Source organism: Mixophyes fleayi, chromosome 12 (assembly GCF_038048845.1).
Source record: "Mixophyes fleayi isolate aMixFle1 chromosome 12, aMixFle1.hap1, whole genome shotgun sequence".
Lineage (NCBI taxonomy): Eukaryota > Metazoa > Chordata > Amphibia > Anura > Limnodynastidae > Mixophyes > Mixophyes fleayi.
Window position 1 is genome coordinate 20,096,127 of NC_134413.1, and position 15,720 is coordinate 20,111,846.

At 41.8% G+C, this 15,720-nt stretch overlaps 1 protein-coding gene across 1 annotated transcript in view; it reads right to left on the reverse strand.

Moving 5' to 3' along the window:
* BRF1 (BRF1 general transcription factor IIIB subunit) overlaps positions 1-15,720 on the reverse strand; it is a 214,006-nt gene that overhangs the window by 133,538 nt on the left and 64,748 nt on the right. Inside the window, exons 4-5 of the mRNA XM_075193059.1 lie at positions 9,492-9,523; positions 891-963 (exon numbers count right to left, since the gene is read on the reverse strand). Of these exons, the coding sequence (XP_075049160.1) occupies positions 891-963; positions 9,492-9,523 (105 nt within the window). The remainder of the gene's footprint in view (positions 1-890; positions 964-9,491; positions 9,524-15,720) is intronic.

Below are 15,720 nucleotides of genomic sequence, written 5' to 3' on the forward strand. Positions count from 1 at the left end.
TTTTTTCTTTTTAAGATTGAAAGATTCTAAGGGGCAGACTGAATTGTAAGCGATGTATGGCAGAGTGCCCCCGGAATGTGCATGAAGGCACTCCGTACGACGCAGTCAGACATGGCAGTAATGTCGGCACGTCACTTGGAATTGAATCAGTCCCAAAATTTACGAAATCCCAGTTCCTTCCCAACAATACTTCGGTGGGGGTCCTTCGCCACATTCGTTCTACTTTAATAAAAGCTGCTGTGTCGGAGTTCCTCAGCTACAGAGGGAACCAAGCCGCACTGGCTGAAGGCGATGGGTAGAGATCCCGGGTAAAGGAGAGTACCGATACTCCGGTAAAGCTAAAGTACTGTTCTTGGGAAGGGAGCGGATTTAATAGACTTCTTAAATAAAGTGGAAAACCCTTTGAAGATGCCCGTCAGTAACACACATTGGGAGGCAGCTATTTAGTCTGCTGAATCCATAGAAGACAACGCTTTGACGGTCAACCCAATGTCCCCGAGCATTCAGCCTCTATCTACCCATGAACCAGCAACACTAATGAGGCGGCTCTGTGCATTGAAAATGGACAGTCAGTCTGCATACTAATCAATGCACCTCAATAGCTGAACCCCCACCAGTACTCAGACAGTCACCTCATCACATACACGTAAGAGACATACTATTTCCATCGTAAGCAGGAATCTAGATCGGGATTAAGCAACCTGGCTATCTTAAGCCGTTTTATAGCATGCCCAATGCAGTGGTTCAACATGCCGTGTGTGTGTGTATTGGAGCCGTGAGCAAGGCATGCTGGGAGTGGGTAGCCACAGGTCGCTTAAGACCCCACATGTTATCGCCTTGTTTACAATAAAACTGCACAGTGAAAGAATTAAAGCCAGTAGTAACGTTACCTATAGCAGGAGCATTAATGCACAGCTCTCTGGCCAGCAGAAGAAAGGTTTTCCCCAGGACGTAGACGTTCACCTGACAGGATAATAGAAACATGATTATACTTTCAGGAATGACATAAAAACACCTAATAATATATACTCAAGAGGCACGTTTGGTGTTTTAATACACATTTACATTTATGTTATTGCTGTGCTCCCTATTGTTACAGGAAATATGAGTGCTGGATTTTATATCCATTTTAGATAGTTTGGGTAGTCTGGTTGTGTCGATACATTAAGCTGTACTTGTAATACCGGCTGCCTACACACACTGAACCAATACTCAGCAGATCACTTTACTGGGAACCAGTATGAACCTCGACTGGTTAGTCTGACGCAGGAATTGCATACCAAGCAACATTTGCCTTCATCGAGGGGAGAAGTAAATTCTCAATCTATGGACAGTTCACCAGATGTTTCAATGGTGGGTAACATGACCTCCATTTCTGATTTGAAAGTCGTTGACTCTGTAGAGTCCGTCAGACACAGAACATTCATATTTGCCAACACAGTACGGTAAATGTGAGCTATAGTTTAGAGCAGTGATGGCTAACCTGTGACACTCCAGGTGTTGTGAAACTACAAGCCCCAGCCTGCTTTGCCAGAAGAGTACTAGCTGATAGCTGGCAGAGCATGCTGGGACTTGTAGTTTCACAACACCTGGAGTGTCACAGGTTAGCCATCACTGGTTTAGAAGATACTGTGATGCCATGACCTTAATGCAGAAATATTGTCTAGTTAGGTTGTTGGGAGATCAGTGATCAGGTCCTAGGGCCACATACAGACCTCTGCGCATTCCCTTACGGCCCCCAGCTCATTCTTGCTATTATGGCAGCACGGTGGCCTAGTGGTTAGCACTTCTGCCTCACAGCACTGGGGTCATGAGTTCGATTCCCGACCATGGTCTTATCTGTGTGGAGTTTGTATGTTCTCCCTGTGTTTGTGTGGGTTTCCTCCGGGTGCTCCGGTTTCCTCCCACACTCCAAAAACATACTGGTAGGTTAATTGGCTGCTATCAAAATTGACCCTAGTCTCTCCCTCTCTTTCTGACTGTCCCCCTCTCTGTCTATGTGTGTGTGTCTATATTAGGGAATTTAGATTGTAAGCTCCAATGGGGCAGGGACTGATGTGAATGAGTTCTCTGTACAGCGCTGCAGAATAGGTGGCGCTATATAAATAAATGATAATGATGATATGGTTTATTGCTTGTTATAGGTTGTACCACCTTAGCATATGCTGATAGGTTATTACAGATGGATGTCTCTTTCGTTGATGAAATGTATTGTGCTAACTTATCACTGAGATTAAGGATAATGTGTGGCTCTTCTGAAGGTTAGAGGGCAGCACCATGTGGACCCTGCAGTGCATCAGCCCATGTCTACTCTAGATAACAGACACCGGTACAGTTTTAGGACTGTCTGCCCCGCCCACTACCGCTTTAAACTCCATTTAGTGTTGCCTTATCTGCAACAGTTTACTCTGCGCAAACGTGATGCAAATATTATTATTATTATCATTTATTTGTTAGGCGCCACAAGGTATCCGCAGCGCCGCACACAGTACTAACAGTAGACTATACAAGGTGAAACCATACAGAACAATGAACAAAAAGTACCAATACTTCAGAAACTCCGGCCAGTCATATGCAGTAAAGACGGAGCGGAAGAACAGGTATGGAGACAGGAGGGGAGGGGGCCCTGCTCATACGAGCTTACATCCTAAGGGAGGGTAAACAGACCAGCCACAAGAGGAGCCAGTTGAGGCAAGAGGAGAGAAGGGAGGACGAGCTAAAGGGAGGAAATTGGGGTTAAGTAGATGGTTGGTAGGCTTTGAGGAAGAGGTGAGTTTTGAGTGCACGTTTGAAGGAGCACAGAGTAGGAGAGAGACGGATGGAACGAGGGAGGATTTTCCAGAGAAGGTGGGCTGCATGGGAAAAGTCTTGGATTCTGGAGTGGGAAGAGGTGATAAGGGTGGAAGAGAGGCGGCGGTCGTTGGCCGAGCGCAGGGAGCGGGCAGGAGTGAAATACGTGTTCCTCCATGCATGCTGCGGGTAGCTTGGTAGTGATATCATATGGGAAAGGCAGATACTGCAATACATGGTTATATGTGTTCTTCTCCGCCCTTCCCTTACCAAAACCGTACTATGAAATGATAAGCCAGAAAACAGCTACTGGGTTTAAATGATGGAAATTAGACAACAAGAAAATGAGACATTGGACAGTACAGGTAGGAGAGCACATGCAACACATTCCTATAAGTAATTTGTAGCAAAAAGAAACTTAATATAATTCAACCCTGCAAATACAATTCATTTCAGAAAGAAAACTGGCTTAGATGCGGGTATAATTGTGTTGGGACAAAAATAAATTTCTAGGGTGGACAAGCTTCAGTTTCAGGAATGGTGAGCATAGCTAATTCAACTGAAAGCCCACACCACACTGATGCTTTAAATCAAAATAATATTATAACACTACATTCCATTCTCATCTTCATTTGGCCTGTAAAAGTTTTCCACGCTATGTTCTTGATTAGTAAACTAATAAAAGCAACGGAACACTATAAATTACTCCCCTCAGTCTTTGCACAGAACGTGCTTTTTTATTTCTAGTGAATCTAAGCTGGAAATCCTATTTCTGGTGTCTATTTACATGAGTGGTTTTCAAATATGTTCTCAGGACCCACTAACGGGCCAAGTATTAGCGATAAAACTGAGGAACAAAAATAGATAATCCTATGCGGAAAAAACATTCTGTAACATCCACAAAACTACATGGAAAGGTTTCTTTAAACATTAAAAATATATATTTTAATTTTTTTCCTACAGATTATAAAAAGCCTTTCCCAGCTATACATTCTCAGAAGACATATACATCAGGACCCAAAGTGGGACCTTGTTTTGTGCAACAATGGTGTAGATGAATGGCAATTATCTAATCCATATATTTTGGCAGCACGGTGGCTAAGTGGTTAGCACTTCTGCCTCACAGCAGTGGAGGTCATGAGTTCAATTCCCGACCATGGCCATATCTGTGTGGAGTTTGTATGTTCTCCTCGTGTTTGCGTGGGTTTCCTCCGGGTGCTCCGGTTTCCTCCCACACTCCAAAAAGCATACTAGTAGTTTAATTGGCTACTATCCAATTGACCCTGTCTGTGTGTGTTAGGAAATTTAGACTGTAAGCTCCAATGGGGCAGGTACTGATGTGAGCGAGTTTTCTGTACAGCGCTGCGGAATCAGTGGCGCTACATAAATAAATGGTGATGATGATAATATAGACTTACATAAAAATCTGAAACAAAGGGCCGGGGCCATTACTGAACTATTTGTCAAGCTTTTTAGTCATGTGACCATCTATAGTTTCTTATCGAACAAGGCAAACAACATGGCTGCTCCCATCATCCTAGTGCTTATGGGTTTCTACTAATACAGCTCAAGCAACATAACAGGCTGTTATTAGAGTAGACCTACACAGTTTGCAGATATTGTGCCGCAATTCCAAATTCCCAATGTCATCATTTTTTTTTTTTTACCTTGTAAAAGTAACAAATGCAAAACATACTAAACTATCGCAACTGTTAGTTCTACATTTGTTTATAATGGACATAACTTCCAGAAGTATCTGCCTATGAATACATTTTCCAGCACTTGCGTCAGTTCATAAATAGACCGGTTTTATGTCCCTTGAATACTATACTAACTTAAACCCTTTCTGAGCATGAAAGCCTCATCTGAAAATAACATCACTGTGTTACATCTCCAATATAATGCCCACTACAAAGAGCACCGCACGTATTATAGAAGCGAGAGGAGACATACAGACAGCAGGGTCGGAGATGGACCGATGTCAGAAAAATGCCTCGTTGAACTCAAAACAGAATGCTAATTATTTTAGAGGTAAAAATTCATTAAATGTTTGAGATTCCAACAGTTCCTTTTCACTTGTCAGAAAAAGCCACGCTGCAATAAATAGCACTCAGAGGGATGCCATTTACCAGGACAGCTGGGGAGACTGAAATAAAACGTACCAGCTGCTCAGTAATATGCATGCGATGGGCTATCTAGGCAGGGCCGCAGGGGCACGCTATAGCAATTATTTTTACTCAGGGATGAAAATGGCACAAAGGAGAAAAGCTGGTTCTTTGCTGGTTTTGATACCTTTTTTGGAACCAGCATGGAGTCTGCTGTGGCCCTGTATGTATAACACGTCTGTTCCCTCTGTGACGCGGACGGCTTTGCTGTACATAATCTAACAACGACTGGCTGCCTGCTCTTCAGCCCTTGCAGCCCACTGTGACAAGGAAACGGCTAAGAAATGGGCTAGCTGGGGGCTGGCTCCTTCCAGTATGGAAGCTGCGTGGACACATTTAGAGCTGACTAAATACACCAATGAAAAACGATATCGACCACGGCGTGGTCTTGGCATGTGTGACTTGCTGAGCAGAGGGAAACACACTGCAGTATAAGACATAAATAAACTTGGCACCTAAATCAATATTAAAAAGGCACAAGTCACATTCACAGCAGCCTTGGTGCAGATATACTGAATGAATGTATGTATGTATGTATGTATGTATGTATGTATGTATGTATGTATGTATGTATGTATGTATGTGCACAAACACACATGCAAACTAGCTGTGGTGTGCTTCGATAGGCACATGTGTATGCAAATCACGTGCATGACAAAACATGTTTCCCCTACAATCAAAACTCTTATTTCTTAGCGTGTTATTATGAACACATCAACTTTTCAGCAATTCTTTAAGAAGTTTGGCTCATGTCAAACTATTGTCATCAGACAGGCGTTATTTTAGGTTCAATGTCCTTAGTAAGATTACTGACAGGACATCTGATGATTTAACCCAGTGATGGGCAAACTGGTGGCCCTTTAACACTTGATTAAAAAAGAACTGCCGATATGCGGCCCCTTTTTATGTCAGAGAGCCACCCAAGTGACCCCTGGAGCGTATCAGAGTGTCTACCACCGACCTAATCTCTATATCAAATACATCTAGTTTTGATAAGCTTATGTTTGATTACAAATATTTATAGCTATTTTATAACACAGCCCGGTCCTCACTAACATAAAAAAGACCAGATCAGGACTATCTGAAATACTCTGACCTGCTGTGAACATTCTTGTAATCTGATTGGCTACAGGTTGATCTATCTCCACCTACTTCAATACTGCAACAAGCATGAGATTGATAACAAAACGGCGCTCTTGACACTACCGAAACGTTAAACTGCCAGATACCAATTGTCTTATTTTTAAAATGGTCTATATTTGCCACATATTTCTAGAGCACTGTGCAACATTTTAGAAACAGGTCTCAGGATCCTCTACTAATGCTCCGCTTTTTACAGGACCTATAACATACTGTAACAACGGTATCTTTTATTTTTTTCTCTACATAGCAACACTCCTTATAAATACATTTTGAGTAGTGGGAAATGTGTTCATGTGTCATTCTGATATTGGAGATAAGAAGGTGGTTACCAGACAAGGGAAAATCTCACAGAACACGTCACAAGTGAAGCAAACCCTACAAAAGCTCAGATAACTGCAGTTGGTGAAGTGAGGGTTTTGCTTATTTTCCTGAAAGTCTGTTCGGAAGGTTATAATAGGCTGAGGAAGGTAGAGTTTTGTCTAGGTTACAATGACTGTGCAGTTTATGTCTGTATAGTGGTGAATCAGTCCAATATATTTTCCCAGTCATACTAATCTGTACATGCGCCTGGCTGCAGACTATGTCTCTGTATAATTAAATATCAGCCGCTACCCAGACTGTTTATTAGACGCCAGATTTATTTATTTAATCAAATTCAACCTCTCCAGTTCTAGAGTGGACCACATAGGCAAGGGAGATAAGGGAATTTTTTATTGCTTAAAGTGTAACCAGTCATCTGCAGACAGTGGAGAAAGACAATTTGTGGTCTAAACTAACATTCATCATCACCATTTATTTATATAGCGCCACTAATACCGCAGCGCTGTACAGAGAACTCACTCACATCAGTCTCTGCCCCATTGGGGCTTACAGTCTAAATTCCCTAACAGACACACACACACAGACTCAGACTAGGGTCAATTTGTTAGCAGCCAATTAACCTACCAGTATGTGTGGGAGGGAACCGGAGCACCCAGAGAAAACCCACGCAAACACGGGGAGAACATACAAACTCCTCACAGATAAGGCCATGGTTGGGAATTTAACTCATGACCCCAGGGAGAAGTGCTAACCATTACGCCACCATGCTGCCCCAATTCAAGGCTAGTAATTCACAAGGAACAAGTGGCACCACCGAGGCATGAGGCACGCAATGCCTTATGCCTTAGTGATGGCTTTGGTTCCTAGTGAAATGATAGGCTGCAGTCTCAGACAAGTCAATGGTTTAGGGGTATGGGTACATTTTGCAATGGAGGCAACCTAGCAGCTAGCATGTCTGGTTGTCATGTGTATGTGCCAATCAAAAGGTGGGAGAGCTGTCCCGCCCCTGTTCTTACTTGGCCAATCCTGGAGTAGCAAAAAACAATATGTTTGCTGGGGGGTTGGCTAACAATTTCCACCAATCACCTTCAACTAGGTCAATGCTGGCTAACCTGTGACACTCCAGGTGTTTGTGAAACTACAAGTCCCAGCATGCTTTGTCAATATATAGCAGCTTATTGATGGAAGGGTATGCTGGGACTTGTAGTTTCACAACACCTGGAGTGTCACAGGTTAGCCCAACACTGACCTAGGTAATACTCATCTCAATCAGCCATAACATATATTTAGATAAGAGACAGCAAAGATGACATGCCATTTAAAAAGCCAGGATTGGTAACGATGTGGCAGCAATAAAATCCAAGAGCTTTTTAAGTGGTATAATATTTTTATTTGTATGCACTTCCTTATTTTATATAGTGTATGCAGTTTTGCACTGTACACAGAACATCCAAGGACGGTTTACAGGCTCATATAAGGGTACAATTTAGTTTATTGGCACCTAGAACACAAGGAGATAAATTGATAAGTCCAAGGTCACACGGAGCTTACGCTGGGATTTAAATCGGCAAGACTATCAATGTCAGTCACTGCGTTTAACCACTAAGCTAGTCGTCTTCCTCACATAATGACGTCATTGCATAATAAGTATTATGAATTAAAGGACAAGTTCACCTTCAAGCTCTAGTATCCCACAGGCAGGTGCGATTATTTTCATTGCCCACACACTCAGATTTTGATGGCCAATTAGGCCGTGTTAGACCTAACACACCACAAATCATGTTCACATACAAAGAATGCCAATTCCAATCAATATCGGAACAGAAGTCACTGTGTGTTTGGTCATCAGTCACCCGTATTAGTTGCATTCCTCAGTTATTTCACCAATTCTGTTCTGTTCTTCTAATTTAAAGGTCAAATAAGCAGCAAGTAAACTGCGGGTTTGAAAAAGTAGAGGTGTTGCCTATAGCAACCAAATTCTAGTTATCATTTATTTAGTACATTCTACAAAATGACAGCTAGAATCTGATTGGTTGCTATAGGCAACATCTCCACTTTTTCAAACCCGCAGTTTAGTAAATAAACCCCTAAGTGTTTTATACCACATGACAAGAAAAACACCTAAATTAAGGTCTAAGATGTCTAAATGTTTCCACATAGCTCTTGAACCTTACATCTACAAGAGAGAGATGCAGACACTGTCTATTATATATTGTCCTTTGTGTTCTGACAAAGAACAAAAAAATAAGGTTAGGTTTATTTTGGCCCAAAAACTACTGTGATGTTTAAATTGATCGGATCATTAATCGGGCATGTTGACAAGTTGATCACTGCTACCTGCTTCATAAATGCTGTCTTGCTTACCACCAGATACGGGCAGCGCGGTGGAACAGTGATTGGCATCTATATCTGTGTGCATGTACCCTCCGTGTTTGCATGGGTTTCCTCCGGGTGCCCCAGTTTCCTCTCATACACAAAAAATACCCCAACATACTGGTAGGTTAACTGCCTTCGGATTAAATTAACCCTATTGTGTGTGGCAGAGAATTCAGACCGTAAGCTCCGCTGGGGTAAGAATTTCTCTATAATATGCTGGCACTATATAAAAATACATTCTCTACACAAATGTACATTGCATGTCAATAAAACAGCCCTTGTTATAATACAGTTTCAGCCTCTGTTTTAAGCTGGTGGTGTATAGGGGGAGTATTATAAGTAACATCCTCTCTACAGCCAGAATGGCATTTAAAACAAAGTGTTAAAACTTCAAAGATTTAGGCCAAGAAAGCGCCAGTACGTCAGCCTCTGACCGCAGCTGGATACAGCACGCCCCCCGCTTCTATTGGCAGGTGTCCCAACGATAGCTAGCCACAGATCCGCATTGTCAAGGTGTTATCAGAGAAGGAGTTTTATCAGAGCCCATGCAAGCGTCAGCAGTCAAACCGCCGCAGGTGCGGCGTCTCGGAAATAGCCAAGCGCGCAGACAATAAGAGGTATTCTTCACCCTAGCTCGCAGCTGGCAGTGGTAGAGCCGGTTAGCACAAAGCACACTGTTGGAAGATCATACCATACCTGAAGGAGGTCACTGAGATCAAGTAGCATATCTGAGAGGAAGTCAAGGAATAGACATCGTGCATACAAAGGGTTCTTGTAGTCTGCAAAACTTGGGGGGAATGGGATCAATCTTATTATTGTCCACTACACGCTTCCCAAAGGACAATAAAAACACACCAAACAAACAAAAAAAAGGCTAGTCTCTTCCAGATTTACAGCCTCTAGTAAGTAGAGAGAACATATTGTCAGTATTTAATGAATAGCACTCCGTCCCCCCCTCCTGTTGCTATCCCCTGCACTGGTTGTGTCCCCGCTCAGTGTAGCTTCAGAACAGTTTCCTATCTGTCCGAAAAACAATTTCAAATAAAGATAGACCTAAAGAAAGCCATGAAAACATACTAATGGAAACATGTACTACGTGTACTGATGTTAATGTCCAAATGCCATCTAATGTAGTCATTATGCACTATTTAGTCTTATAATGGAAATAATTTCCTCTGTGTTTTTATTGTACTTACCTGCTACAAAGACAATCACCTCGTATGAACCCTATTGCTTCCGTTATTTTGAACTGCATAAAAACCAGGAAGTAAAAAAAAGGGCGAGTGTTTAACACTTTGTTTTTTTTTTCTATTTGTTCAGGATAACTAATAAGAAAGAAAGGTATAGTAGGCCATTGTTTTATCTCTGTCCCCATAAATCTGATCCTAAATTATATCCATGTATGATAATCCCTCCGCAACTGGATTGTGGCCTTCCTGTAGGGGGCGGTAGTATAGAACTGCCAAAGTGCAGGCGAAGGGAGGAAAGACACAAGCCCCTAATTATGTCCCAAGTCTGGACATTGTTTTTAAAGGTACATTACACTACTCGGGCATTTTTATAACTTGTAAGCGGCTTTCAACCAGTCATATGCAGCCGTCCCTGCGGCTTTTCAAACATCTCCCAGACAATAAGGCTACTCCAGTCAAGGGGGTAAGTGTAACAAACATTCTAAAAAGGAAAAGTGGAAGTGTTGCTCATAGCAACCAATCAGATTCCAGCTATCATTTATGTAGTACATTCTAGAAAATGATAGCTAGAATCTGATTGGTTGCTATAGGCAACATCTCCACTTTTTATTCTTAGAAAGATTATTCCGTTTACCCAAAAATATTGCTGCTTTATATAGTTGTTCTGGCATTTTTCATGGTAATTTATGCAGTTGGTAGCACTGTTTTACAGCCATCTATGGATCCTACTTCAACTTAACTTTAAAGCAGTAGGTCAATTTCCACTAAAATGTACATGTTTTACCGTATATTTTATTCCACAGATTTATCAACACCGTAAGCTTAGGAAAATAGCGCAGCCCCAACTTGATTGAAAATGAAGGGGTTAAAAGATCCATATTGCTGTTCTGTGGCGTGAACCTCTTTGTCTGTAGACTAGAGAAACCCGAGTGATGTATTACTGTTCTGTATCCTGTACTCCTCAGTAAATAATGATTCAGAAATGGGCACATTGCCTAGCAATTGTCTTTGCTTCATGCATATTGTTATTTTATTTATTTTACAACAGAGAAGCGCATTAAAATTCCCATATTAAAAACAGCAATTGCATTTTTTGGACTCGGGAAGATGCCAGTGTGTTTGTTAATTTACTTGTGATATTTCCACGGTTCTGTGACACAAACATGGAGAGAATGTGTTCCTGGTTCTATAGGACAGATATATGTTGTATATATGTTCTAAGGTCAGATTAATGCCATTTTCCCCTCACAGACTGTAACCTTTCACAAACCTCAAATAGATAATTCATTTTTCTGACAGAAGCATTAACAGCAGGACCGAGCCACCTTTACCACTCAAGGTATTGGCTTGAACTACATCTTCCGTATTGCTCTTACATTCAGACCAATTTCATGGCTAACCGTCCACCACGGAGCTCACAATTCCCTTCACGAAGAATAGAATGGAGGCAATTTCCTCTCCAATGCACACTTTAATAGATCTCACGCTGAACGTCATATCATTCCTTCAGGTGACTATTATAAAGCAGAGCCGACATTGGTGGCTAACATAATAACAATTTTCGTATACAAGACAGAACCAATTCTGGTGGCTAGTATACAATAGCTCACCCAATCTGTTGGATAGAACACAGCCAACGGGTGACTAATACATGAAGCAGATTCTGATGATCACTATACAAAAAAAAAAAGATCTCAATCTGGTGGCCATTGCACAACATGAGCCGTACCTAGAGATTAGTATACCTAACTGTGCCTAACAGACCATGGAGACAGCAATCTGCTAGTTAGTGATGAGCCAAAGTAATATCAATAGCTTATCCGGCTCCATTTCTTGTCCTGCACCAAACTCTGGCTGATCGAGCTCAGTTTCCTCCAATGCAATCGTACTACGGGCCAACCGAAGCTCCCCCACCACCGTCACAGCGACAGTATATGCAGGCTTCAAGCGGGCTCTATCAGGGTACGGGCACCACAATTGTGTCACTGGTAGTTTCACCCTTTCATGGGCAGTCTGGCATTGTTTTCAACACTTGCTTTAAAAAAAAAAAAAAAAAGTCGGGGCTAAAAACTGTTGCAAAACGCACACTTAGATAAAAAATGTTCAATGCTGTCAATGCTGCATGCAGCGTTCACAGTGAATCACATGATCTACCTGTGAACAAACAGGAGCAGCTGCCATACAGTTTAGAAAGCTACATTTATATGGGGTTAAACATGGTTTGCCCACAGTTACCGTGGGTAACATTCTTCTAAACAATAAGCAGACATTAACACACTAACAGGGTTTTTACTACTTGAATTCGCAGGTTCATGTAAATTAAAAGCAAATACATAGTAAAATTAACAGCAATAAAAGTAGACCATGAAGAACTCTTAGAGCTTTGTCAGAATACCCAATTTATAAGCAAAATGACTGGCTCCCCATTGTGACAAACTAGAAGAGATATGAACTTCAACCCATGGGTCTCCAACCAATAGGAAACCTGGAATCCATACAATTTGGATTTTAGCAGAACCACTACCTGAAGAGTTCATATATGACTACACATACATAAACGGGTCATTCCGCACAGGGATCTCTCAGCATACACACAGAAGAGGCCATCATTTAATGGGCTTATCAAACATGCCGATTCCTCTGTGGTGTCACCAAGTCCTTGTGAATTGATAGGTTGAATCCTAATGATTAATTAGTTCAGCCTGCGCGGAACACACTATGTATTGGCAACAAGTGTATTATACCTTAATAATACAAGTGACATCTGTTGTGCCGATTTCCTAGTTAAGATAAAAGATAAACTCCAAACTCAGTGCCCCCCCCCCTACTGCAAAAACTATCACTACAAATACAGAAGGTTTCATAGGCTTTATAATGTATCATATGGGCAGCACGGTGGCTTAGTGGTTAGCACTTCTGCCTCACTCAAAGTCACATCTATGAAGGGAAGAGGATAGAAAAAAGAATGATTTATTAAAATAAAGGAGACTGATCATTTGTAATGTTAGATGGTTTAGCTGTTAAATTTTAAGTCTAAGCAGGTCATTCCGTTTTAAAACATAGCGAATGTAATACTACTAGAGGTGTTTAAAATTTTATTAACAGAAGTTCCACTGTTCATAGATAACGTCAGAAAATGGATAATGTCATTATTTATCCAGTATCAGGACTGTAACCTTACTGTTGTTCTGTGCAGAAAAGATGATCCGGAAAAATAGCTTTATTATGTTGAAAATGTGTGGCTATATTTTTCCCCATTTTATCTATGATTTGCAGAAATACCAGCGATATCACTAAGATGTTGACATAATCCAGTTTCATACATTATTGATAACAATTACATACATACATATATATATATATATATATATATATATATATATATATATATATATATATGGGGCAGCACAGTGGCCCAGTGGTTAGCACGGTGGCTCAGTGGTTAGCACCTCTGCCTCACAGCACTGAGGTCATGAGTTCGATTCATAACCATGGTCTTATCTGTGTGGAGTTTGTATGTTCTCCCCGTGTTTGCGCGGGTTTCCTCTGAGTGCTCCAATTTCCTCCCACACGCCAAAAACATACTAGTAGGTTAATTGGCTGCTGTTAAATTGCCCTTAGTCTCTCTCGGTCTGTGTCTGTGTATGTTAGGGAATTTAGACTGTAAGCTCCAATAGGGCAGAGACTGATGTGAGTTCTCTGTACAGCGCTGCGGAATTAGTGGCGCAATATAAATAGATGATGATGATGATGAGGACTCAGAATTCATTGAGATTTTTCCTTCCAGCCTACACATGGTTAAGTCTGCATAATCTAGTGTACGATAAAGTACAGTGATAATGTCATGGTGAGTAGATGATGATAGAGGCCAGCCGGGGTGAGCGGCTTTGACTCATTGCTATGAACAGTTTGCCAATATCCCACTAGTCATTGTGAGGTTGAAGCATTTCAAAGGAGTTAGGAGCTGCACAAACATAAAGGTCTGTATTCACTTGTAGCAAGCAGAGAGGTCAAAAGACTTTAATAAATTGGCTCTCAAACAAGCAGATCTTTAATTAAAAACACTTGTTTAATCTTGCAGGCACTGAGGTGCAGGAGTCTGCAATTCCCTTAAATTAAAATAAAAATGAAAAACACACACAGGGCCAGAGGAAGGGCAGGGATGGAAAAAAAAACAACAACACAATGAAGAGGAGATGAAGCCAGACCGTGCCGCTGTGCCGTCCCTCTGCAATTAATTGTATGGCCCAAATTAAAGCGGAGAATACAATCTTCCCATTCAACAATTAAATCAAAATCACTACCATGTTTCACAGGCGTAAGAGAGGATGAATCAGAGCAGTAATGAGCTCATCCCAAACAGCGCTGTAGGAAGCAGCAGGTAATAGGATGTACAACAGGCTCCACAAGTGTTTAGCGGACCTGGGACATAAAGCATGCCAGCGGTGGGCCACTTAATAGGATTTAGCTCAATATCTCCCAGACAAATATCATGCGCAAACAGCAAACAACATTTTAATCTGCAACATTACTCTTTGTGGGACTCGGTGGCAAACGTAATTACAGATTACAAAATTAAACAGTTTATCACAATAATACAGACAACCTATGACGAGGAAAAGGAAATACACCAGTCTGTAAGATTTCGGATGGCTACATGAGAGCGAATGCACTGAAGTATTAAGACTTTTAAGCTAAATCTCATAAATAAGTAAACTTGTCTGTATGATTGTGTTATCTGGGGAGAAGGGAGCGGCTCTTGCATGCAAGGAGATTAATTACCAATTTGAAAGCATCTCTCCACCCTCTCTCCTCTAAGCTACACATATGTTCAGATACATTTGTCTTTGCTGGTAAATTATGTGATTTAGACATACTTGCCAACTCTCCCTGAATGTCAGGGAGTCTCCCTGAAATAGGGGTGATCTCCCTCACTCCCTGAAGAGTCTGGCATTCTCCCTGATGCTGAGCCAGTACAAGACGTGGTTGGCTTCGCCATCTGTGGCATGATGACACAGTTCAGAAATTGTGTCCTATGTCCATGTATTGATTCCTATTGAGGCGGCCATTTTCATGGAGTCCAAGATTTAATCAAAGACTGACCGGTAAGACAACATGAGTTCAGTAACGGAGAAAGAAATGTAAAATACACTTCAGTCTCTAGAGATTCATCAGCTGCTTTTCTTTAACGCATAGTTGCCTACTCTCCCGGAATGTCGAGGAGACTCCCGCATTTCTGGGAGACCTCCCGGGCTCCCGTGAGAGCAGGGCCATCTCCCTGTTCTCCCCCACCCCCCCAAATAGATAAGTGGTGGTGGAGCGGGGCTTAATGACGCAAGTATCGCGCCATCTTAGCCCTGTTCAGGCAGTGGGGCCAAAATGACGCAATTCATCAAGCCCCGCCCCCGCACGCCCACCTCTCCCGGGATCTCCCTGAAGCCAACAAGGAATAGTTGGCAAGTATGGATTTAGACCGTGTACCATTTTAGTTGCCCTTCTTTGCACACTCTCTAATTTATGTATATCCTTCTGGAGATAAGGCCTCCAGAACTGATCACAGTATTCAAAGTGAGGTCGCACCCAAAATGACCTATAAAGTGGCATCACCACATTATCAGTGCAGCCTGGCATCTGATGGACCATCCCCATTGCTTTTGTTACTTGGTTTCCCTAACTTTAGGTCTCCTGAAATGCTTTTACATCACCATTACAAAAGGACAAGGAGCCATATTGTC